Raw genomic sequence first — 23,535 nt, forward strand, 5'->3', positions numbered from 1 at the left:
CCCACGCCCCCCTTCAATTTCCTTTTTTCTATCCTCCTTCTTGCTCACTTTCCTTTTTCAGCCCTGTTTCCTTGCATTTCTGGGCTCTTATTTGTGACACAAGAAAACAAGGTTGAGATTCGGGACCGACCCCACACACTCGGCACTTCCAGGGTTTGCTGCTTAGCGGCCCCTTCGACTCTCTTTTGCCCGATACGGAACGTCATCATACCACAGCAAAAGGGGAATTGCGCTATGAAAAGGCACCGACCGGCAGGATCGGTCTCAAAGGCTTGCCGAGACGAATGATGCATTCGGCATTGGTCACGATGGCCTCCTCTCCAAGCTCAGACTACCTCGTGTTCCTCGCGATGATGCTATCGCAAGGCACCGAGTTATCCCCAGGGCAGCCCTATCCGGCCGCGCTAACAAGACTACTCTGCAAGCTCCGGGTGAGGACTGGGAGAAAATGCCGAGCCAAGAAGGAGGCGGATTGGACCGCCGAGGAAGGCTCCAGAAACCCTGGTTTCGGGCTGGTCGAATTCCTTGTTTTCTTCCTTCGTCTCCTTTCGCTTTCCCCCCACTTACCGTACCCCTAAAGAAAAGGAAGAAAAGAGACGACTGCCTCCAGTGGGGGTGGCGACCGTCCCGCCTCACCGTTCGTTCGTTCGTCCCTGGTGTGTCGCCTCCTATGTTCGCTCGCGATTGTTGATGCACGAAATCAGATTTCTTACTGTCGTCATCAGGCCGAGTTTGCCACCGGTTGTTGTGTTCTAGGCCTATAATCGGGCATATGTATGCATGTATGTGTGTGAGTATGTATGTATGTCTCTGCGCGTCAGGAGACGACGTAGTCGCTGTTGATGTCGAGCGCGCTTGGGAGATGTCAACCAACAAACACACTTCACGTTTCTCTCATTTGCCGCGCTGCCAAAACACACAACCTAACTCACCAACCCACACACACACATCCACACACCGGTCCAGATCCATCCCCAAACCCGCCAAGAAACCCGTCAACAAAACGCAACCCTCACGTTCCACCCATGCTGTCTCGGTTCCCAAACAAACCCGAATATCCGCAACAAACCCTTACACTATTTCCCTTCACCAGCCCTGGGCCTCCTCCATTGCGGGAAGTCGTCACCCCGAAACCTGAGGCGTGCTGGTCTTGTCGATCTCCCGCTCTCCCCCCCTTGTCCCCTTGTCACTTGCCCCCCCGCGCCATCGTGCAGAGTGGAGCATGTCCCGTGCCATGTTACCCCGACCAGGGCCTTGCAGCCTCGTTTGCGGCGATCCCAAGACTTCGGCTGATGGGTTTTAAGGCTGTGGTGGTGTTTGGGTTGGTCTTGGTGTGGGTTACGATGTGGCTGCCGGGATAGGCGCTGATGGAGAAAATAGGAAGGGTGGGTTGGGAGAGAAATGGCATGGGGCTTTTAGGGAGCTGCTTACTTACTGGAGTGGGGTTGTTTACTACACTTCTTCCCCTGGCTGGTTTGGGTCCTGGCTTGGTTGAGGAAGTAAAGCTGGGGCTATGGTAGCCGCCGTTTCGACGACAAGAAGTCTTGACATCTAGAAACCCACTACTGCGCAGGTATCGGCTGTGTATCTCGGACCATAGGGCGGATCCTGAAGATACTGGGCCTCTGGCGGACTGGCCGTGCTGTTATCAGCCGGTTACGCGCGCTTCTCCTCGTCGCTGGGTTGGGAAATTAGGTTCCGTGTGCTTTGACCACTCGAGAACGACAAGGCAATGGCAAGCAAGGCCCAGTTCGATAGCCTCACTTCTAGGTCATCGGCTAAAAGAAGGCGAGGAATAAGTCCCCCTATCCCCGCGGAGACGAAACCCGCCCGCCTGTTTGTCGCGATACGCCTAGTATTTCCAAACAAGTGACTGATCTCAAACCCAGCGCGTAAAAACAGCTTGTTACCTAGGAAATCCGCGTAAACTCAAGGTTCAATGACGAAGAGGCGGGCGCATGGCCACCTAGCCCTGTGGCTGCTTCGGCTGGCAAATACTATCATCTCTAGCGTCTACTCTTTGACTGCCCACGCAGCGGCAAGGCAAGGGCAAGTAAGGTTCGGTTTGATAGCCTCACTTCTAGATCGTCCACTGAAGAAAGGCCGAGGAATTGGTCCTCCTCGTCCCGGGAGAGTGAAACCTGTTTGCCGCGATATGCCTGGCATTTGGGAACAGATGACCGACCTTAATCTTAGCGCGTAGCCAGTGCTTGCTCGCCCTGTCTTATAGCCTCAGTGGTCGCTTCCGCGTCCGCCGGGGTTGGCATGTTGCAATGGCCCCTCTCAAGCTGCTCTGTCAAGGCTCTCGGGAACTTATCGGTTAGCGAGTCAAGTGGGTGAGAGTTGCTGATGACGGCAGCCGACCCTTGGGCGTTGACTGTCCCGTTTGGCGCCCTGGGATGACCCAGGGCGGTCTCCAGGCTCACTGAGATAGGGCTATGGAAGTGTTATTCGAGCGGAACGCCCCTCTCTTTCTACTGTATCTCTTGCCTGGGAGCCGATATAACCAACTGAGTACATCGGTTACGAACAATACCTAACGCTAATACGGGGTAAACACGTACCGAACCATGTCAACAACAGCCCCGCGGAACCTTTTGCCTCCTTTCAGTAAGGCAGCAATGCAGACTGGGGCAAAGATTCTCGCCACTCGGCGCTTATGTGCGCGAGGAGTTAAGTTTGGCGGATATCAATGTTAGGTATTCAACGTCATCACCCGTCCCATTAGTCCGCATTTGAGATATTTGTAATTAAAAGGGTGTGTTACCATAAACCGACGTTCTATCGTGGCTTCTAGGTCACGCCCCTCACCCTGTAATCAGGGACTGTGTGATGACTCTCAGGACAACAATCGCCGGAATCCGTCTTGCCATATTCAGACACGGGAAATGTAACATAATAAACCCCCTTAAATGGTCACGAAACCCCTATTACAGGGAATCACATCGTCAAACATTAAGACGTACTCAAAGACAAGTACGCTTCCGATCATCCCCATCGTGTTCTCATGGCAGCCGTGAGTTTTAATATAGCACCATTCTCATATGCATCCACATTCGCTAGAGCTAAACAGCTAGAGTGCACTAAGAACTGATAACGGCCCAGCAAATTAAACCATACTCCTTCCCACCATCCACCTCATCATGGTTAGCAACCCCCCCGAAACCTCCGCCCCCTCTATCATTCCCCCTTACCATAGATGAAATAAAACATTTACATTAGCCACATACCCCTCTCTCTCTTTACCGCACCGATTCCCATTCCCACCCATTTCCCACCCAGCCAGTCCGTGTATCTATATCTGATGCAAGCCGAGAGAGACCGAGACCGGAACTCCGAGCCTAAATAAGATTGAAGCAATGATAACCGTGAACAAAGGAAAAGGGAAAAACAAAGTGAAAAGAAAGGAAAATAAATTGGATGAAATGTGTGAAGTTGAAGGTATAACGGCACATGTCCCATGTAGAATGGGATGTTAGGTTAGATGGTAACTGGTGAAACGTGGGTGATTTTGCTTGGGAAGGGATCGTAACGTCGTCGGGAAATACTTGCTCGGGCCATACGAGGGTAAATATCGGGACATGTCCGGGGGTTATCGACGTTGTCGTTGTGTTCTTGTTGACGATGCGTGACGATGCGTGACGATGCGTGACGATGCTGATATTCCGTTTCGCCCCGGCCGTCCCGCCCCATCCGCCCAGTCTGTCCGTCCCATTTCACACCTGAAGGAGTCCTAACATCCGCAACACCAAGTGAGCTGTCACTACCACCGCGGATTGAAATAAAACATAGATCACAAAAAGAAAAAAAGAAAAACCAGCAAAAGCCAAGACCAACGGCAAAATACGGGGTATCAATCGTGGTTGTTCCTCCTCCTCCTCCTCCCACTTATCATCGACCCCCGCGTCCTCATCTATCACCCCTCCATCCCACTCCTCCAGCACCTCAAGGATGATCTCGTCGTAACCTCCATCCGTCCTCGCCGTCGTCACAGTGAGCGCACATACTTCCCGGCCCCAACTCCACCCAAACCAGTCATTCCCCAGAACGACACAGAACGACCCCTTCCAGCACCTAGACTCGGGCGTAATCCACCTTTGACTGTAAAAGCGGGCGGACAGCCTCACGCGCGATTGTAGGAACCCGCCGAAATGTTGGCGCCACCGGCGGTACCACATCAAGCAGCCCATCGACTAATCGGTCTTCCAGTGGGCGCCGCCGTCGCCGTCGCCGCCGAGGTACAGTTCAACGGCGTACAGGCCGACGGTCGCGGCCAGGTTGACCCAGCGCCAGGTGCTGCCGGCGGCGTCGCCCGCGCGGAGGGTCCAGCCCGCGGCGTCGTCGGCGATTAACCCATCCAGAGTACCACCGGTGGTGGATGACGAGGAGATGGTGAAGTGTTGGAGGAGCAGGCTGGTGTAGACGGCGATGAGGATGGATGGGGAGAACCAGGAGAGGAAGCCGATGAGGCGGTTGGCGCTGTCGGATTCTTCGAGGGAGATGGGCGGCTCGTCCATGATGGCTGTTGCGCCGAGTTCGCGGACGGCGGGGATGATGCGAGTCGCGCAGTAGAAGACGATGATGCGGTAGGTGAGGGAGATGATGACGCTTGGGGTGATGGTTTGGAAGGCGGCGTAGAGGAATTGGAAGGAGGAGCTGACGGCGGTTGGGAGGTTGCTCAGCATGTGGAGGAGGGTTGAGTACGACGCCATGATGATGGGTGGGAACGGGGGGAAATCGGGCTGCGCTGCAGCGGCTTGCTCGGCGGCGGCAGCGGCCTCGGGGGAGGGCTGGTAGTCGGTGAAGATCTGGTAGACGCAGAGCACGGCGTAGGCGAACAACATGGACGACTCGACGGGGTTGCCGCGGCCGCTGGCGATGCCGAAGGCGCCTAGGAATGCAGCCGACGTCATAGCCACGCCGATCAGCGTAGCATCGAGATTGCCGACTTGTGGGAACGAGATGACGCGCCACAAAAAGTAGACGGCGCTCGAGATGATGGAGGCAGAGAACACGAGAAGGACAATCTGGCCGACGAAGTTAGTATCTTTTTGTAAACCTAAAAAAATGAACATGGACAATGAAGACAGAAACTCACCACCCATGTGTCACTCCTCCCACGGTTGACCAACCACCTCGTAATTTGCCCCGCGGCCTGGATCACCAGCAGACTGCAGAATCCCTCCAGCAGCTGAAAGAAAGGGCTCGAGTAGCTCAAGGTATTATCCCAGGCGCCCAGGGCAACCGTCTCAACAAACCCCTCCTGTCCAAAGAACCATTCCTTCCACGTCTTATGATTCGTCGAGATGATCTGCGAGAACGTCCGCGACACCCACCCGGCGTTCTCCGTGGCGTCCACCGAAAACCGGCTGAGCGACCAGATCAACAGGGCCGGAATCACAACCCATTGGGACCAACCGACGAGGCTGCGGAAGAACCAGCGTACCCGCGAGCGGTCGGGCGTAAGAAGTTTCGCGAGGCTGTAGAAGAAGTAGAATAGGAACAGGGTGAGCGAGTAGGCTAGCCCGGTGTCTCGGCCCCCGACGTCGAAGGCGAGGGGTATGGAGAGGACGACCGTGAGCAGGAAGATGGCGCTCGAGCACGCGCTGAAGAACCACCACATGGTGCTGCTGCTAATCCGCGCGGGGATGCCCGCAGCGTGTTTTTTATTTTGTTTTCCGTGCGTTTACGGTTGATCGACGGCTAGGCAGACGAGTAGGTGTTTTCGGAAAGGTGTATCGTCGTTGTAAGAAGGAGTTTGTAGTATGTGTTCGTGGCCCGGTCGTGTGCAACCCTCCCTGACGTTGAAAGTGTGGTGGGGTACTTGTGGAGGGGTACGCGGGAGATCGAACGAGCGATCGGTCGGGTCGGGGCGATAAAGCTGCAACCGAGCCAAGCCGTAGACGCGAGAGAGAGGCTCTCGCGACAAGGATGGACACCTTCGTCAATCGGGTTGGTTGTGTCGTCGTCGTCGGCGCAAGCGGTGAATGCGATGGCGCGATGCGGCTCGGTGGTGAGGCGGCCGGTTGGAGAATCGATTCGTCAATGAGCAAGAGTGGAGGGAGCAGTTTGTGGCCAGCCCATTTGGCTGCGGCTCCAGCTCAATTCGAATTTTCTCCACGGCAAAGACAGCTGGCACTCGACGATCTGGCGTCGGCCTGCGGTCGAGTCTGCCGGCGGGCGGGGCGTGCTGGTGCGATTCGCTCGTTTCGTTTTGTTTCGTGGAGTCCCTCCTCCGGCTCTCCCTTTTTTTATTTTTTTGCCCTGGCGATTTTTGGTTGTCCACCGTGTCCAAAAAAAGAAGCGAGTGGCCACCGAAATCTGGAAGGTGCCCACTGTTTAACCTTTATCTTCACGTGTCCAGTCGCGGCTGCAGCACTGGGCCTACCCCTGCATCGGTTGCATCATCCAATCTAATGGGCGCTGTGTCTGTCTGGGCAAGCGACGTTCTGGCATGGCTACAAAAATGGTCATGGGAAATGTTGGACAAAAAGGAGGACAGTAAAGAAAAAGAATCCAATTTTCCCAGGCAGATCGATGGTGTGTGTGTTGGCATGTGCCATCCAGACATCGGTCTGTGTCGCATGTGCCGGCAGGGTGTCTGGTTGGGAGCGATTTGACGCAAGGCACCAGACATGCAGCTAAACCGCAGAAGCCAGCGCCGTCCTTCTCACCGCTTTGGTTCGTGCATGCGCGACTGCACTTGGCACTATCAGCAGCATGTGACAGCCAGTCACTTGCCCACCAGCTAACCGCACGATGCAACCCTGCTAACTTCAGCTCCTGTTCTGGCTGCTGTGCATTTAGCCCCGGGGGACAGATGATCAGGGGTTGTGACCTTCTTTTGCTTTCCACACAAAAGGAACAAAAAAGTCTTTGAAAAAGGGCATTGCGGGGTTATCTCCCCTCTTTTTTGACTAGCCCCACTATCCATCGACCGTGCCGAGTGGGGCGACAGACCGGCCGTACTCCGGTATTCACTCCGGCCCGGCCCCAGTTTTCCCCCGAAATCATCACTTCGACTTGGAGCTGTTGTCAAGGCAAGGAGTAAATTCTTGGAAGCATTGGAATTTTTCCACACTAATATGTACTTTCTATGTTGACGGAAAGAATTTGTATACTATAGGAGATTTTCCACTTCTCATTTTCCATGTCCTTTCATCCCAGCCCACATCTCCGCTCATCTCCCGCACACCAAACCAGGTACCTTCCTGCCCTCCCTATATAACCCAGCTCCCCGCTGCTCTTGTCACCAGCTCCTCCCAATGCCGCTGCGCCAAACATCAGTGTTTGGCGTATTGGGAGGAGCACCACCGCCACTTCCGTCGTAAATCGAAGTGGTCCCGGGTTCGATTCCCGGGACCAGCCAAGAAAAAGCCCCCTCGGTGGGCTTTTCGTAACCACAGACCGCTATCCCTCCAGATGGGGATAGGGTTCTGTGGTGAGCTTCTTGTTAAAATTTAAATCGTTTTTCCCACTTACCCTCTAAATAAAATAAACGGAAAAACAAAAACAGAGGAGACAAAAGACTATCCAGCAACAAAATGGTGGCATTCGCCTCAGAGAAGCAAGACATCTCAGGCCAGCGAGCTGTCAAATGTTTTATTTTCTCAATACAAGTATCTTCATTTTCACCCACATCCTAGATCACCTTATAACCCCCCAAAATCAAATCATGTTTCCAACGACGCTCACCAACAGCGCCAACACCCAACCATGCGACCAAGGCGGCCAGCAAACATCGCACCACCCATCAAAATCAAGCCCACAAACCAACGAAAATGCTTATAGCAGATGATGCCATGTTTCGTGGTCCATTTCCCGCCATCTTACCGCCTCAGCCTCGCTATCGATGCCGCTGGCACGTTGTGACGGAGGTCTCGTGGAGGGCGTCATGGAGCATCTCCTCCTGTGCAGGAACTGCTTCTTGAATTATATAATAGGCTCGCCATCGACTTGCTGGTGAGCATGTTCGTACTCTCTCAACAGACACCATTTCCTACACGAGGTAACCGTTGACATTGGACTGGACTTTCATCTTCCGGACATCCCGTCAGTGTTCCCATTGAACAATAATGTCTCGCATCTGGAACCAAGTCTTCGATCATCTGCGGCACCAGGCCGAATTCAACCCAGAATGGCGAACCACACCATTGTGGGAATACTTTTTCAACAAATCTACATTCGCCCATGACCGTTTCATAGTAGCGTCCTAGCAGCCGCCAACAAAGCAGGAAGGCGATCGGAGGCGTGTCGACCTTGTCGTCGAGACGATGGGCATCAGGGAATGGGAGCCTTTGCTCTTTGTGGAGGCTAAGCGGACAATGGCTTCGGTTGACGACATCACAACTGTGGAATTCCAGGCGTTCACTGCCGCCTGTGCATGCTCCGTCCAGAACAAATTCCGCCCTGTTTGGGCGATGACCATCGTCGGCAGCAAGGCACGGCTGTGGACATACTCCTTTGAAAGCGACTATCTCATTCCATTTGAGCCCAAAGGCCAAGGCTTATCAACATTGGGTGAATACCTGGAGCTATCTACCGATGGCCAGAGAATTGTCAACGCTTTGGGGTACATAGAGCGGAACCCAATACCCCCGGACCACTTGCTCAAGGCGCCCTCAACCCCCAGGCCAGCCAACCCACAACTGCCCCCTGACTGGCACGCCGACGAAGTTGACATGGCGGATGAATATCGCATGTTGAATGCAGGTCCTGCGCAAGATGCAACGCGGAGGTTGGCCGTTGCTCTGCAGGGTGACCCTCAGGCCGGCCCTTCAGAGCAGTATTATGGCTAAGATGACCTGTAAGAAGTGGAAGTGAAGGTTATCAGGGTATCCCACATTCTCAAAAAGGATAGCTCGTTTTTTATGGGAACGGTCATCCACAGTCATCTACCAAAGATGACTGGGTCAGGCAAACTCATGGTCCGTGAACTGTGCGGGTTTCCCGCCATAGACAGACGACAGTCTACAGGACAAGGGCTTGAAGGGCTTTGTGGCATGCCTTTTCTCTGCTGATTCCTTGCTTCCGATACTGTCCTCCTAGGCTTTTTGTCATCATCGTGTCGTTATATTCTCTTCCCGAAGATTGATCGTCCTTATACGATAATTACTAGGTAGTTCCTTATAGCAGTTATTCATACATCCAATCATGTGCCTGAATCAATTACATGGAAAAGTGCGCTGTATGTACAAGCAGAAAGGGGACTTCGTGGGGCTTAAGGTTCACACAACCATACACCTCTTGGTCCCCCAAAACTGCATGTCCTTGTCAATTGTTATATGTAGAGCGTGCTAAACCTTCTCCAAACTGAAACAAAACCATTTAGAGGATTGTTCTCCAACCTTTGCGACAAACAACTATGAGGAACCTTAATTCGATTCCCTGATAGCTAGAAACGAGGCTTCCGTTGTAAACCAGAAGTTGACCAGGCCCTTCATCGGACGAGACTCCCATCTGTCACTATCCTTCCCTGTGGGCTTGGTTTGAGCGGCTTGCTTAAACTTCACTTCCACGTTATAAATCGGTCGGTCCCGGCGTGAAAGACACGAAGTGGTTCGAAAACAAAGCTGGCCTGGTTGAACAACACTCTTTGCTGGATCTACGTGTAGGCGGCACTGACCGACTGCTCGGGAACCGCCGTTCCGATAGTGGAACAAAATACCTCGGCAAAATCCGGTGTTCTGGTCGTAGAAGACTAGCGTTGATGTAACGGCCGATAACGGGGCCCATGAGAAGAAGCAGCGATCATCTTCGATTGGGCAGGGGCCGGGGTTTATCAAGAGAAACCGCCTGCTAGGGAGAGGCCCATCCCGGGGCACTCTACAGTGACCACCGAAGAAGCGGATGAGGCGTCCCTCGATCGGTTCACCATACATCATTGCCAAGGGGACAGATGCGGCCAAATATCGGTCGCCGGCCTTGCCATCGAGCTGTGGGCCAATGGTGGTATCGCCCATGAGCTTCGTCCTGAAGAGGGCGCTCGGGCGTCGAGATTGTAATTCTTCTCGGATACCGAGAGCAAGGACGCGGTCGCGCTGCGAGATGGGCAAATAAATCCAGACAAGGCTCCGCCCAAGTCGATTGGAAAAACGTATGAAAGTGTCCATGGCCGCAGGATTCCTCGGAGTGGTGGATATGAATGCCATACAACTGGTGCGAATAGAAAAAGGCAATGCCTTTCACCCTGTCCATCTCAACCGTATAGATATTCTGGCACGAACTCCAGTCGTTGGGGTACACGTTTGAAAGAGCCCGGCTCGGTATTACATTGGTGTTCCAAGTGTAGAGCGTCTGTATCGAAACGGGTAACTTAAGGCGTAGCCGGCCATCCTGTAAAAGTAAAAATCCTTGTTGGCGAATAAGACCTAAAATACGCTAGGATGGTAGACATACCTTCAGCTGTGCTGTCACATCGGGGATAGACGCTTCACGTTGGACGATGAAGGCGAAGCGACCAGTACATTCACCTGCGTAAACATCCGTGTCGGAGATACGTTCGATTTTGCTGATGCCAGCAGTGTCGATGGTTAACCTCAGTGTCGGCAGTTGTTGGTGGGGTCCCATAACGCGTTTAAACTCCCCACCACGCTCCCAGAAGACAATCTCTCGGAGCGGAACCGTACGGAGCGAGTCCGGTTCCGAAGCCGATATATAATCAGCTAACTGAAATGCCAGGATGTATCTCCACAGCCATGCATACTTAGAGTACTGTCGAATCTTCTCCAGCAACTCCGGCGGCAAAGTGTGTAGGCGGGGCAATCCGGTCCGGCCGCATATCGTGCTTAGCATGTCCTTGTCCACCATTGTCGCCGAAAGATGGATAAGCTTCGCTCCCGCCAAGGATTCCTCCACGCAGCCACGACCCGGAGACGGTTCAAAGCATTTGATTCAGTAACCGAGCATTGTTGCCGGAAGATCTCGAAGCAGTCAAAATGGATCGGGGCGAACTCGGGCAAACAAGCGCAACGTTCGCAGTTAGGATAGCGGCACAAAAAATAGCCGTCGACATTGTGGATGGCATAACCTGGTTGGGGGAATGGGAAGGGTCTGGTGTGACCGCGGTAAGACGTTGAATTACTATCCCCAAAGACTAAGGTAAGTCGGCATCTTTTCTTACGGAGCGAGGCAGAGAGACAAAAAAAGGCTGATCTAGAGCTACGAAGACTCGGCGTGAGCCTGAGCGTGACTTGGACCCGGGAACGTGGACGACAAGCTCACATACGTGCTATTGCTCGTTCGTGCCTCGATATACGGCCTGCACAGATGCCACAACGGGGGTAAACCCCCATATGGCGGCAATCGTCATCGGTATCAACGGCTGCGGTTGCCATCTAGCTATCTCGAAACTTGAGGTGGTGAGTCAAAAAGAAAAGAACAAAAAAATGGACAGAGTACGCTGCACTTGGAGCGGAATTGGCAGGAGCAGGTCGATGAGGAATGCCTCGAATTAATTTGAGGGGGACAGTAGGACGGGAGTTCGAGTTACACAGGTCCAGTCATGGAAGTGTGTTGTCTTCTCTCACACCCATTCAGCTAGAAGTACTCCACTGACACGCAGATATCCCATAGGTACCCAACGCGACTGCCTCCGAAGCTGTTCGGGCTTTCCCAACTTACCCAATTCAAAGGTTGTTCACTTTTAGTCCAGAGGTGGGCGCGGCATCGCACCTTCTTCTAGCTAGGATAACCGGCAACATACCGGGTACTTGAACCGTTGGGAAAGTGCATCCCTCAAAACCCCCAACTTCCAAGGTCGGCGCGCCAAGATCGCAGGAATTATCACAGTTTAGGCATCAAGTCTCCATGTTTCGTCGCGACGCCGCCGTACCCAATGTTGAATTGGTGTGTTGTAAAGGCGTAGCTGCAAGCGTTGCCTGCGGGAGCCTACCCTGATAAACTACTGGCTCTTCAAGAGAGCGAAGATGGAAGTTTCAGATTGAGGCCAACGCTCAACCATGTCGTGATGACGTTGATCTCGCTCACCCTTTTTAATGGCCTGATGTATATTTTCAACTTTACTTTTAGTTTTTATTCCATTATTAGTCACCGACCCTCACCCCCTACTCCCCTACGGTTTGTAAACACATATTACAGACCAATCTCAAGCGAACATGACGGAGACCCAAGCTGAACCGGATGAAACCACCAATATCCTACAGTCGCCTTCTCTCCTACTTCATTCGCAAGATGTCATACTCAACCAACCCAGTTCAGATGAGCCTAGGGCCGCCGAGAATACCAAACCGATGACCATCAAGCAAATACTCGCCCACCTAGGCGGCGTCTTTCCCATGGACGACGCCATTATCGAGGGTAACCCCCCATTTGACGCCCATCTCAAACCTCCCACCCCAAACTAACACCTACCCTCCAGCCCTCCCCCCGGGACGAACATTCCTCTCCGTCACCCACTCCGCAACAAGCGCCTGGACCATCACGGGAAAAGTCACTGCCATCAACCCGCTCCAAACCGAAGAATACTACTTCGTCAAGATCGCCTACGGCGAGACCGGCCGGATCATGCTCCGCGGCGAATACGAGTCCTCCAAGATCATCCACCAAACCACCCCCGACTTCATCCCCCAACCCATCCACTTCGGCCAGTACCACCACCACCACATCACATCACCGCCCCCCGGAGACGGTCCAGCACTCCAAGCCTACTTCTACCTCTCCGCCTTCGTCGACATGGACGTGACCACGCCTCCCAACCCGGCCGAATTCACCGCCCGCCTGGCCCGCTTACACCGTCTCAGCACATCACCAACAGGGCGGTTCGGCTTCGCCGTGCCCACATGCGACGGCGACCGCGCCCACGTGGTAGACTGGCAGGAAAGCTGGGCAGAGTTCTACCGCAACTTATTCCTAGGCGTGTGCCGGCTCGATCTGGCGCGGAACGGCGCGTGGCCGGTGTATGAGCGGGTGATGGGGGCCGTTGTACGGGTGGTGATACCGCGGTTGTTGGGGCCGTTGCAGGCGGACGGGCGGGTGCTGAAGCCGTGTTTGGTGCATGGGGATTTGTGGGAGGGGAATGTCGGGGTGAGGAGGGGAGATGGGAGGAGTGTGGTGTTTGATGCTGGGTCGTATTTTGCGCATAATGAGATGGAGTTGGGGCATTGGTGAGTTACACACACACACACTCACTACAGTGAGGTGGAACGTGGAACGGTGGGATGAATTTGGAACTGCACAAGGCTGACGACATGGCATTTTTGGGACAGGAAATGCGAATTCAGCACTGTGTTTCGAGACGAAGCCTACATCGACGAATATGTGAAGCACTATCCCAAGGCGGAGCCAGAGGAAGAATTCTACGACCGCATCCGGCTGTACAGTCTCAAAGGGGCGATCAACTACTCAGCTGGGCATCCGAACAGCGAGCTGAGGAAGACGTGAGTTAACTCCTCTCAATCCCTTGACTTGCCTTTTCATGCCTACCGAACTGGATCTTGATCCGTTATTAGTGCGTACAACAACATGTTGTATCTTTGCGAGAAGTATGCTCCCGTCGAGGGCGTCGATAAGTACGACCCGGCAACCGACCCGTGGCTCACGGGTGCTTCTATCGTCCCTCACATGGCGGACGGGCTCATTTAGTTGTTACTTAACCACTTAAACAGAACAAAATAAATGATTAAAACTGACAAGTCTCAATTCTACTACCTACCCCTGCTCATTCAACTGCCGTCCTGCACGTTGGTAGCATCCATCACGTGCGGCCGCAGCGTTGCTTTGCCGTTTACGACGTTTCAGACCAACTCCAGGAATTCAGCCCCCACGGCCCCCATGGTATAACCGGTAGGGAACGATCGGAAAAGCGGCCGAGTATTTATTTCTGCTGTTTCGTGTCACAAAGCTTGTTTACTTACCCGTTCAATTTCACTAAGCGGTACTTGGGTGTTATACAACAGCCCAGCATGGACGACCCAAAGACAACACCACCGTCTTCGACACTGATATCGTCCTCAACCCCATCACCAACACCAACATCACCACCCCCAAAACCATACTCCACCTTCCCCCCCTCCGTCTGCACCTACCTAACCTACCTCCTCGGCGTAACCATCACCCTCTCCACACTAACAGCCACCATCTACTTTCCGCTCATCCCGACCCTCGCAGCCTACTTTAGCGGCAGCAGCAACACAAAAACAACAACCATCCAATCCATAAACCTCACCGTAACAGCCTACGCCATCGCCCAAGCGCTCTCCCCGGCCCTCTTCGCCTCCCTCGCGGACCTTCCCACCCTCGGCCGCCGGCCGGTTTTGCTGGGACTTATAGCGCTTTATGCTTTGGCTAGTTTGGGGCTGGGGTTAACTTTCCACCTTCACTCCCCCAACAATGAAGGAACAGCGACGAATGGAAGCGAAAAAAGATACACAGCCCTACTAACGCTTCGCATCCTGCAAAGCATCGCCGGTTCTCCCACCCCCGCTCTCGCATACGGTATCGTAGCTGATGTGGCGCCTGTGTCGGAGCGTGGAGCGATGCTGGGACCGTTGTTGGCGACTTGTAATGCGTTGTCTGCGGTTGGGCCGGTTGTTGGGGGGGCGGTTGCTTATCGGGGTCGGCAGCAACAACGACAAGCATTGGATGGGCAAGGGGGTAGCAGCAGTAGTGGCGGTGGTGTTGGTGATAGTAGGGGAACAAGAGGGGACGGGGTGGAAGGGGTGTTTTGGGGGTTGTTGGGGCTGGCGGGGGTGGTGTTGGTGGTCGTGGGGTTGACGATGCCTGAGACGGGGAGGGGGGTGGTTGGGAATGGGGAGGGGAGGACTTGGTGGGTTGTTGGGAGGAGGTGGTTTACTAGAAGGAGGGAGAAGGGCAAGAGAGAGAAAGAAAAGGGTGTTGTGAAAACGGAGAAGGGGGACGACGGAAAGGATGATAAGACCACCAAAACTAAGGGCAGATGGTCTCTCCTCGACGTAGCCGCGTCCTTCCGCATCCTCTTCCACAAAGACGCCTTCGCCGTGCTGTGGATGGTCGCCTCGTCGTACTGCATCTACTACACCTTCCAAGTCGCGATCCCCGTCATCTTTGACGAGGTGTACGGCTACAACGAGCTCGAGATCGGTCTGGTCTTCCTCCCGGGCCTTGTGGGCATGACTATCGGTGGGATGGTCGCTGGTCGGTTGGTTGATCGGAACTATGCCGTCGTTGCGAGACGGCATGGTCTGGGGGATGCGGGCGATACCGGGCGGAAAGAACGAAAACGCGGCCACGAACTAGGCGACTTCCCCATCGAAGCAGCGCGGTACCGCCACTGTCTCGGCTTCATCCTTCTCGAAACGCTCGTCGTGATCGGCTACGGCTGGGCGGTCTGGCTGCGTGTTCACCCGGCGGTGCCCATCATCCTCCAATTCTTTGCCTGCGCGCTGTCGACACTGCTCAGCCACACGGCCAGCGCGCTGCTGGTTGACATCTTCCCGGACTCGTCGAGCTCGGCGTACGCGTCTGGGCAGCTGATGCGGTGCGGGCTGAGTGCGGCCTCGGCGGCTGTGGTGCAGCCGCTGGTGGATGCTGTTGGGAGGGGGTGGTATTTTACGATTTTCTCGTCGTTCGCGAATTTGTCGTGTGCTGCGTCGGTGGTTGTGAGCTTGTGGAAGGGGAGGGAGTGGCGGCGGAAGCGGTTTGAGCAGGGTCGATGAGGGTCAGCGATTGTTGTCATACCTGGGGATATTTTGTGCATCTTCATAACTCGGGAAGTCGGCACTAGGTTGATGACTTGAAATCACGTCCGAATCTGAGCCGCAAAGAACTCATGATCCAGCCCATCGGTGATATTGAGGCCGATCTGTGAAGGTGGACTAGATGAAATAGATCGGACAGGGCCGTTTGTATGTCATCCAGAGACCGTTTATCACTAACAGGCTGTCGACTCATCTAACCATGCAGGCCTCGACGATGATAGGGACTATTCGAAGTGAGGTGAGTCGTGATAATCATTAGAATTCCTATTTATTTACCAATTTCTTAATAATTTCGGCTCAGCTTTTTCACCCGTGAGGCTCAACTCCGCGCCTGAACCTTCATCATGCCACCCACACGGCGTTGAAATACGCAGCCATCGCGGAAGTTCTCTGTAACGGATCCTACATAGCCATGCACGTCGTTGATCAGGCTTGTCATTGTCAGAATGGAGAATCCATGACAGGGCGGGTTTAGCCGCGCTGTGATGCAGTCCCGCGGTGATCAGGGGTTGTTCTGGCCCGTTGCCACTGCCGTGCTGCGGGGGTACTTGTGTCTAGCCTAGCTGAAGCGACCGCAAAAAAAAAAAAAAAACAAGAAAAAATAGCTTGAGAGGCAAAATAAAATCAGAAGAAAAAGAAATGCTCCCAAAACGAAATGTCGAGCGGGAGAGAAAATAAAAAGAAAAAAAACCCAAACAAACAGGATGGGGATCGGTGCCAAATAAGGGCGAACTGTCATAATTTTAAGAATTAGGCACTGCTGTTCGTGAGCCCACAGCGGGCCGTGCTCAACCTTGCAGCTGCCCGTCTGCCGTCTGCCCGCATCGTGCGCCCGCCCGCTCGCCACATTTCTTCCATTTATTTTCCCAATATTCAACCCCAACCATCACGGCAGGAAGGACCACCCAATCTCCTTCCTTCCACAAACACGGCCAATCCGCCGATTGCAGAATCCCCACTGCATCCAAAAGAAATTCCAAATAATTTGCCAGTCGACTATTTTTCCTTTCTTTTTCTACTCTTCCCAACCGCCAGAAGAGAGCCAACGCGTCAGGACGCGTTTCGTTCGATCGCGCCAGTCGTCACTTATCCCGTATCCGGACCGCAATTCTCCAAACAATAATTTTTTTCTTCAAAATAACCAGCGACTTGTGTTTATACGCACATTTACTGGCCTCAAAATCACGCCAGAATCACCACCAAAAACCACCATCAAACCACACCAAACAACCCAGAAACCCAGAAACCAAACATGGCATCCACACCACCCCCAACCAGCACCACTCCACCAAAACGCAAGCGCGGCCGCCCGCCTCTCTCACCCTCCCAGCGCAAGCCCAAGCCTGTGCCCTCCGGCCGGCCCCGCGGTCGTCCCAAGGGCAGCGGCACCAAAACCAAGACCACCACCACCAGCACCACCATCAGTGGTACAGCCCGTACCAACGCCGGCATCAAGAAAGCCCAGTCCACTGACCCAACCGCAGCCGTGGACACCCCTCTCCGCCGGGGCCGTGGACGGCCGCGCAAGTCGGATGGTCCTGCCGCTGCTGCTGCTGCTTCGCCGGCTGTGTCTACGCCTGGTGGTGGTGGTGGTGGTACTGCTGGTGGTGGTGGAGACACGTCGGCGGTAGCAACACCGGCGGGCCAGGTGAAGAAAGGTCGGGGTCGGCCGAAGGGGTCGGGGAAGAAGAAGTCGCTTGGTCCGACTACGCCTGCGAAGGGGGGACCGGGACGGCCGAGGAAGGTTGCTGCGGCTGTTGAGCCGGAGGGGGATGATGATGAGGAGGAGGGGGAGGAGGAGGAGGGCGTGGATGGGAGCGAGTAGTGACTAGGGGAAATGAATGGGTAGAAGTGAATGGGAGAAGGGAGCATGAGGAAGCTGGAAAGCCGGTTTACTTTCGGGTGATCTAGGACGCGGCGTTGATTTACTCGGGGATTCACACGGGGACTGATGGGATGGATGGAAGCTGGCAAGATACATCTGGAGTTTGGGTGTTTCTTCGGGTGACTTTTGCGATGGTGCTGGCATGGCATGGGTGGTGTGCACGGCACAGGTTCTACGGGGCGGACGATACGATAGGCTTGGGGCTTGGGGCTCCCGGAGATTTTTATTTGCTTCTGCTTTGGGGTGATTTGGGGTGGTGTATGATAAGATTGCGGAATGAGGCGAGCTCGGTACCGTAGCCCTCGTCAATGGCGTTTACTGAGTTTTGATATCACGGTGCTGTTGATGTGTATATGCATGTGGCCGAGAAAGCCACCATCTAGGACAGTCGTGACGGATGGTCCAGTTAACATTGTTGCTCACTGTTGATTGTTACACTAACCAGGAAGACTAAACACGAAACATTGAGGGCAAACATACCTTGGTGTCTAGGGGTAGGAGCGATACACCCATATAAGCATATATCCGTATAGCTGCATACATCACAACGCCAAGCCCTGCACTGACCAGCAACTAATGTCAGTTTCAGACATCACTCATTACTTTTTCCTGTCAAGGTTACTTCTCACATCCACCATCGACTCGCTGCAACATCAGGTGAGGCGGCATCTCACTTTTCGAGGATACACCGCCCTGCCATGGACTGCTGTGCGCTGGCGATTTCCGTTTCGAGTTTTCCTGCCGTGGTATAAATTCTTGGTGACCTGTTGGTTTCGATAAACGGCCATCAAATCTCAGATCAAATTCACGCTTAACTTTCACTCGAATTTCACTCGATTATCTCCCGCTCCGATATCAAAATGGCGAAAAAGAAGAACACTCCCGCAGCCACACCGGCGCCGGCCGCCAACAAATCGGCAGCAACCAAATACAACAACAAAAAAGACACAAAACCCAAAGGAGCCCCCCCCGAAGGCGACTTTATCGTCTTCACCAACTCCGACAAGGACCCCAAATCCCGTCGCGGCGGCGGTGGTCCCTCTGCCAACCCCGGTTCCGGTTCCGCCTCCGGCACCAACCCCGGCGCCCCCGAATCCCTCGAACCCCCCCGCCCAACAGCCCGCCAACTCATAGGCGGCGCCTCCTGGACCGGCAAACTCCCCGTCAATTTGTTGTCAGAACACTGCCAAAAACAAAAATGGGAACGCCCCGACTACTCCACCCACAAACTCCCCTCCTCCTCCTCCTCCTCCTCCGAAGGCGACACCGCCGGCGGGCAACAATTCTCCGCCCTCGTAACCCTCTCCGCCAAAAACCCCAAAACCGGCTCCATCACCCGCCTGCCCCCCTTCAAACTCCCCCCCTCACACCTCCATCTAATCACAAAACCGACAGCGCTAGAGGCGCGGCATGTAGCAGCGACGTATGCGCTATTCAGGGTGTGTAGTATGAAAAACTTGGGCATGGCGCTGCCGCCGGATTATAGGAGTTTGTGGAAGGAGTTTGGGGAGTTGAAGAGGGTGGATGTGAAAGAGGGGAGGGGGTGGATGTATGAGGCGGATCCGTTTTTGGCGGCTAGGGAGAGGGAGGAGGCGAGGGTTGTGGCGGAGAAGAAGAGGGTTGCGGAGAGGGCGCAGGCGCAGAAGGCTGCTGAGGAGAGGGAGAAGTTTGGGGGGGCGGCGTTGGCGTTTAGGGGTGGGGGGAATGGTTCGGGAGGGGGTGGATCAGGGGGAGGAGGGCCGGGGACGCATAGTAATGTTATGCGCGGGTGGACGACGGCGCCGAAAATTGAGATGGGGAATAAGACGCGGGCGCAGTTGGAGGATTTGTTACGGCGGGAAACGGTGTGGAATCCGCACGGGGTGGTTATGCCGGCCGCACAAAAACAGAACATCGTGCGGGAGTTGGCCGACCTCGGGTTCCGGGCGAGTCATGTGGAGGAGGCGGTGGAGGTGTGTAAAGACCGGGAGGAGACGCTGGGGTGGCTGCTGGTGCATATTCCCGAAGACGACCTACCGCGGTGGGCGCTGCCGGAGCGGTATACGGCGGGCGTTACGGTGGCTGCGACAGACCTCAAAAGGGAGGGGGCGATTAAGAGGTTGGCCGAGTGTGGGTATTCGGTGGATTTGTGTCGGCGGATGTTGGATGGGCAGGGGGGGGATGAGGGGAAGGCGGCCGAGGGGTTGCAGCGGTTGTTGGTGTCGAGTGGTGTTGAGGGAGAACAAGGAGAAGGTGAAGAGGAAGAGGAAGAGGTTGACTCGTGGCACACACCGGATGAGAGCTGGGACGAGGAGATGGCTACGCTTGAAGCTAGTTTCGGCGAGCTGTACACCCGCATATCGCCTGATGTGTGCCAGATCCGTCTGGAGGGTGTCGTCGATGGGCCGAAGCAGCAAAAGAAGGCACAGACCCAGACCGAGATCGAAACACACCTGCAGTTCCGCAAGACGCCGCGGTACCCGGCGCAGGTGGTACTCTCATTAGTAGCGCCCTCGCTGCCGGCGTACATCAAGCTGAGCGTGGTCAAGCGGGCGCTGGCATATGCGCACGAGTCGCTGCGCGGGGAGGAGGCCAAGATTTACTACCTCATCAGCTGGGTACAGGAGAACATCAACGAGATCATCGAGCGGCCTGGGGCGCTACGCGATGTGGCTGCTGTCTCGTCCGCGGCGTCAGAAGAGCCGGTTTCTGCTGCTACGGCTACGCGGACGTCGAAGAACCGATCGAAAAACCAGAGAGCCCCCCGACCGATCAACTGGACCCCCAACCCACAGAGCACTGCCGACTGGCTCGCGCGAACAGCCGCCCCCGCCTACAAAAAGATGCTCGCCCAGCGCGAGAGACTCCCCGCCTGGCAAGTGCGCGCCGAAGTAGTCCGCACAGTAGCCGAGAACCAAGTGACCATCATCTCAGGCGAGACAGGCTCCGGCAAATCGACCCAGTCAGTCCAGTTCATCCTCGACGACCTGTACAGCCGTGGTCTAGGCCCCGGCGCCAACATCATCGTCACCCAACCGCGGCGTATCTCTGCCCTGGGCCTGGCCGACCGCGTCGCCGAGGAACGGTGCACGCCCGTCGGCCACGAGGTCGGCTACACCATCCGCGGCGAGAGCAAGACCAGCCCGCAACACACGCGGATTACCTTTGTCACGACGGGTGTGCTGCTGCGGCGTCTGCAGACGTCCGGCGGGAAGGTGGCTGATATCGTAGCTTCGCTGGCGGATGTTAGTCATGTGGTTGTTGATGAGGTGCACGAGCGCAGTTTGGATACGGACTTTTTGTTGAGTATTGTGCGTGATGTGCTGTACCAGCGTCGGGATTTGAAGCTGGTGCTGATGAGTGCTACGCTGGATGCTGCGTCGTTTCGGGAGTACTTTATGGCTGATGGGAAGGGGGTCACCGTGGGGTTGGTGGAGATTGCGGGAAGGACGTATCCTGTGCAGGATTATTATCTAGATGATGTGATCCGGATGACGGGGTTCCGGGGGAGTGCCGGTGGTCATTATAACAATTCCCGGTTTGACTCGTACGAGGACAAGGACACGGACACGCTAGCAGACAAGAGCAACGCCAGCGACGACCCCATCAACAAGATCATCCAGAAACTCGGCGGCCGCATCAACTACGACCTGCTCGCCGACACCGTACGTGCTATCGACGAGGAGTTGGCCGCCACTCACAACCCTGGCGGTATCCTCGTCTTTTTACCAGGCGTCGCCGAGATCAACCGCGCCTGCAGCATCCTCCGTTCACCCTCCTCCTCATCTCTCCACGTCCTCCCCGTCCACGCCTCACTCGAAACCCGCGAACAGCGCAAAGTCTTCGCTCCGGCCCCCCCAGGCCGCCGCAAAGTCGTCGTAGCCACCAACGTCGCCGAAACCTCCATCACCATCGACGACATCGTCGCCGTGCTCGACACCGGCCGCGTCAAAGAAACCTCCTTCGACCCAGCCAACAACATGCGCAAGCTCGAAGAAACCTGGGCTTCCCTGGCCGCCTGCAAACAACGCCGCGGTCGTGCCGGCCGTGTCCAAGCAGGCACCTGCTACAAACTCTACACCCGCCACCTCGAACAATCCCAAATGCAAGCCCGCCCGGAACCTGAAATCCGCCGCGTGCCTCTCGAACAACTCTGTCTCGCCGTTCGCGCTATGGGTATCCGCGATGTTGCGTCGTTCCTCGCGCGGGCTCCCACCCCGCCTGAGGCTACAGCCGTCGAGGGAGCTGTCTCCTTACTCCGCCGCATGGGCGCCCTCGACGGCGACGAGTTAACCGCTCTCGGTCGCCAACTGGCCATGATCCCCGCGGACCTGCGCTGCGGCAAACTAATGGTCTACGGCGCTATCTTTGGGTGTTTACCCGAGTGCGTCACCATCGCGGCTATTCTCAGCACCAAGAGCCCGTTTGTCTCGCCGGCAGACAAAAGAGACGAAGCCAAGCAAGCCAAGATGCGGTTTGCACGGGGCGGGGCCGTGGGAGAAGGGGATTTGTTGACGGATTTAAGGGCAGTCCAGGAATGGGATGCGATGATGGCTGATCGCGGGGTGCAGCAACGACACGTGCGACAGTGGTGCGAGGAGAACTTCTTGTCCTTCCCCACGCTATCCGATATCTCCTCCACACGCACACAGTACTACACCGCTCTCTCCGAGATGGGCATTTCCCCCTCTGCCTCTCCCTCCTCTCAACCGTCTCCCTCTTCTCAACCATCACCCTCACAAGCATCCCCCCCCCTCCTCCGCGCCCTAACAGCCTCCGCCTTCGCCCCACAACTCTGCCGCATCCAATTCCCCGAGCAGAAATTCGCTACCTCGGTCTCGGGCACAGTGGCATTGGACCCAGAAGCCAAGACGATCAAGTATTTTGCGCAGGACCATGGACGCGTGTTCGTGCACCCGTCGAGTACGCTTTTTGATAGCCAGGGGTTTGGCGCGGGGAATGTGGCGTTTGTGTCGTATTTTACGTTGATGGCTACGAGTAAGGTTTTTGTGAGGGATTTGACGCGTGAGTTTCTTTCTCCTATCTTACTTACCCTACGTGTTATACATACCATACCGTACCATACCATACACCCCCTATTTACCTTACACACCCCTTTTCTCAGCCCCCACCATGCTACCATACTACCATGCCGGGGTACTAACACAGAGTAGCATTCAACGCCTACACCCTCCTCCTCTTCACAGGCCCCATAACCCTCGACACAGCCGGCCGCGGTCTTCTCGTCGACGGCTGGCTGCGGCTGCGCGGCTGGGCCCGTATTGGTGTTTTAGTCTCGCGTTTGAGAGGGGTTATTGATCGGTTGATTGCACGGCGGGTTGAGGGGACTACTGCTGCTGGTGCTGGGGGAGACGGGAAGGAAGGGAGTGGGGAGGAGGTGATTAGGTTGGTGACGAGGTTGGTGGAGTTGGATGGGTTGGATGCGTAGGAGGGACTTGGTTACCCAGATAATTGGGGGTGAAACAAGATGCATTAGATGGAAGGGGTTTAGGTGGGGGGAAGATGGTGGAGATAGAGGATTCTTTCACTAGGTTGAACAGAACGGGCTGTGGTGCATACATATGTAGAAGGCATGGGATACAAAAGGCGAACCTCATGATGAGATGGGTAGAATACACAGAACGTGGAAGAATTTGGCTCGCTTCAACATCCAAATGCACCCGACAAAGGTCTACACAACAACTTCTCTGCTTCAACCGGAAACATCAGCTCGAACTACCGCGACAACCACTGATACAACCACCGGCGGATGACATCACAAATACACTCATATACTCATACGCTCAGATACAGTCACGACAGCCACACACTCATACAGTGACAACACACTTATGCACTCAGTCATCTGCAAACGTATACAATCAAAACACGTCGTCGTTCGTGGCTCAATAGGTCTGCAGAAGAGAGAGAGAGAGAGAGAGAGAGAGAGAGAGAGAGAGAGAGAGAGAGAGAGAG

The 23,535-nt window shown here is 55.0% G+C and overlaps 7 protein-coding genes across 7 annotated transcripts; 5 read left to right on the forward strand and 2 right to left on the reverse strand.

The window, feature by feature from the left end:
- Positions 1-4,193: 4,193 nt before the first annotated feature.
- C8A04DRAFT_32640 (ICE2-domain-containing protein) lies at positions 4,194-5,623 on the reverse strand (the record flags this gene model as incomplete). Its single annotated transcript, XM_062782162.1, has 2 exons — positions 4,194-5,027; positions 5,099-5,623. The coding sequence occupies 2 exons, from the start codon at positions 5,621-5,623 to the stop codon at positions 4,194-4,196; spliced, it is 1,359 nt and encodes a 452-aa protein (XP_062633240.1).
- A 2,452-nt stretch (positions 5,624-8,075) lies between these two features.
- C8A04DRAFT_40393 (uncharacterized protein) lies at positions 8,076-8,823 on the forward strand (the record flags this gene model as incomplete). The annotated part of the gene is made up of 3 exons (XM_062784926.1): positions 8,076-8,204; positions 8,235-8,701; positions 8,757-8,823. The coding sequence occupies 3 exons, from the start codon at positions 8,076-8,078 to the stop codon at positions 8,821-8,823; spliced, it is 663 nt and encodes a 220-aa protein (XP_062633241.1).
- Positions 8,824-9,374: 551 nt separating this feature from the next.
- On the reverse strand, positions 9,375-11,336 carry C8A04DRAFT_40394 (uncharacterized protein; the record flags this gene model as incomplete). The annotated part of the gene is made up of 5 exons (XM_062784927.1): positions 9,375-10,125; positions 10,157-10,335; positions 10,399-10,830; positions 10,866-11,095; positions 11,228-11,336. The coding sequence occupies 5 exons, from the start codon at positions 11,334-11,336 to the stop codon at positions 9,375-9,377; spliced, it is 1,701 nt and encodes a 566-aa protein (XP_062633242.1).
- A 915-nt stretch (positions 11,337-12,251) lies between these two features.
- Positions 12,252-13,602, forward strand: C8A04DRAFT_40395 (Fructosamine kinase-domain-containing protein; the record flags this gene model as incomplete). Its single annotated transcript, XM_062784928.1, has 4 exons — positions 12,252-12,318; positions 12,380-13,124; positions 13,227-13,397; positions 13,470-13,602. 4 exons carry the CDS (start codon positions 12,252-12,254, stop codon positions 13,600-13,602), a joined length of 1,116 nt encoding a protein of 371 aa, XP_062633243.1.
- A 320-nt stretch (positions 13,603-13,922) lies between these two features.
- On the forward strand, positions 13,923-15,653 carry C8A04DRAFT_40396 (MFS general substrate transporter; the record flags this gene model as incomplete). Its single annotated transcript, XM_062784929.1, has 4 exons — positions 13,923-14,320; positions 14,384-14,574; positions 14,611-14,646; positions 14,677-15,653. The coding sequence occupies 4 exons, from the start codon at positions 13,923-13,925 to the stop codon at positions 15,651-15,653; spliced, it is 1,602 nt and encodes a 533-aa protein (XP_062633244.1).
- A 1,294-nt stretch (positions 15,654-16,947) lies between these two features.
- Positions 16,948-17,520, forward strand: C8A04DRAFT_32644 (uncharacterized protein; the record flags this gene model as incomplete). Its single annotated transcript, XM_062782163.1, has 1 exon — positions 16,948-17,520. One exon carries the CDS (start codon positions 16,948-16,950, stop codon positions 17,518-17,520), a length of 573 nt encoding a protein of 190 aa, XP_062633245.1.
- Positions 17,521-18,440: 920 nt separating this feature from the next.
- C8A04DRAFT_32645 (putative ATP-dependent RNA helicase ucp12) lies at positions 18,441-23,008 on the forward strand (the record flags this gene model as incomplete). Its single annotated transcript, XM_062782164.1, has 2 exons — positions 18,441-22,584; positions 22,734-23,008. 2 exons carry the CDS (start codon positions 18,441-18,443, stop codon positions 23,006-23,008), a joined length of 4,419 nt encoding a protein of 1,472 aa, XP_062633246.1.
- Positions 23,009-23,535: the final 527 nt, after the last annotated feature.

The sequence above is a fragment of the Dichotomopilus funicola genome (genome assembly GCF_033296635.1).
Source record: "Dichotomopilus funicola strain CBS 141.50 unplaced genomic scaffold C8A04scaffold_94, whole genome shotgun sequence".
Taxonomy (NCBI): domain Eukaryota; kingdom Fungi; phylum Ascomycota; class Sordariomycetes; order Sordariales; family Chaetomiaceae; genus Dichotomopilus; species Dichotomopilus funicola.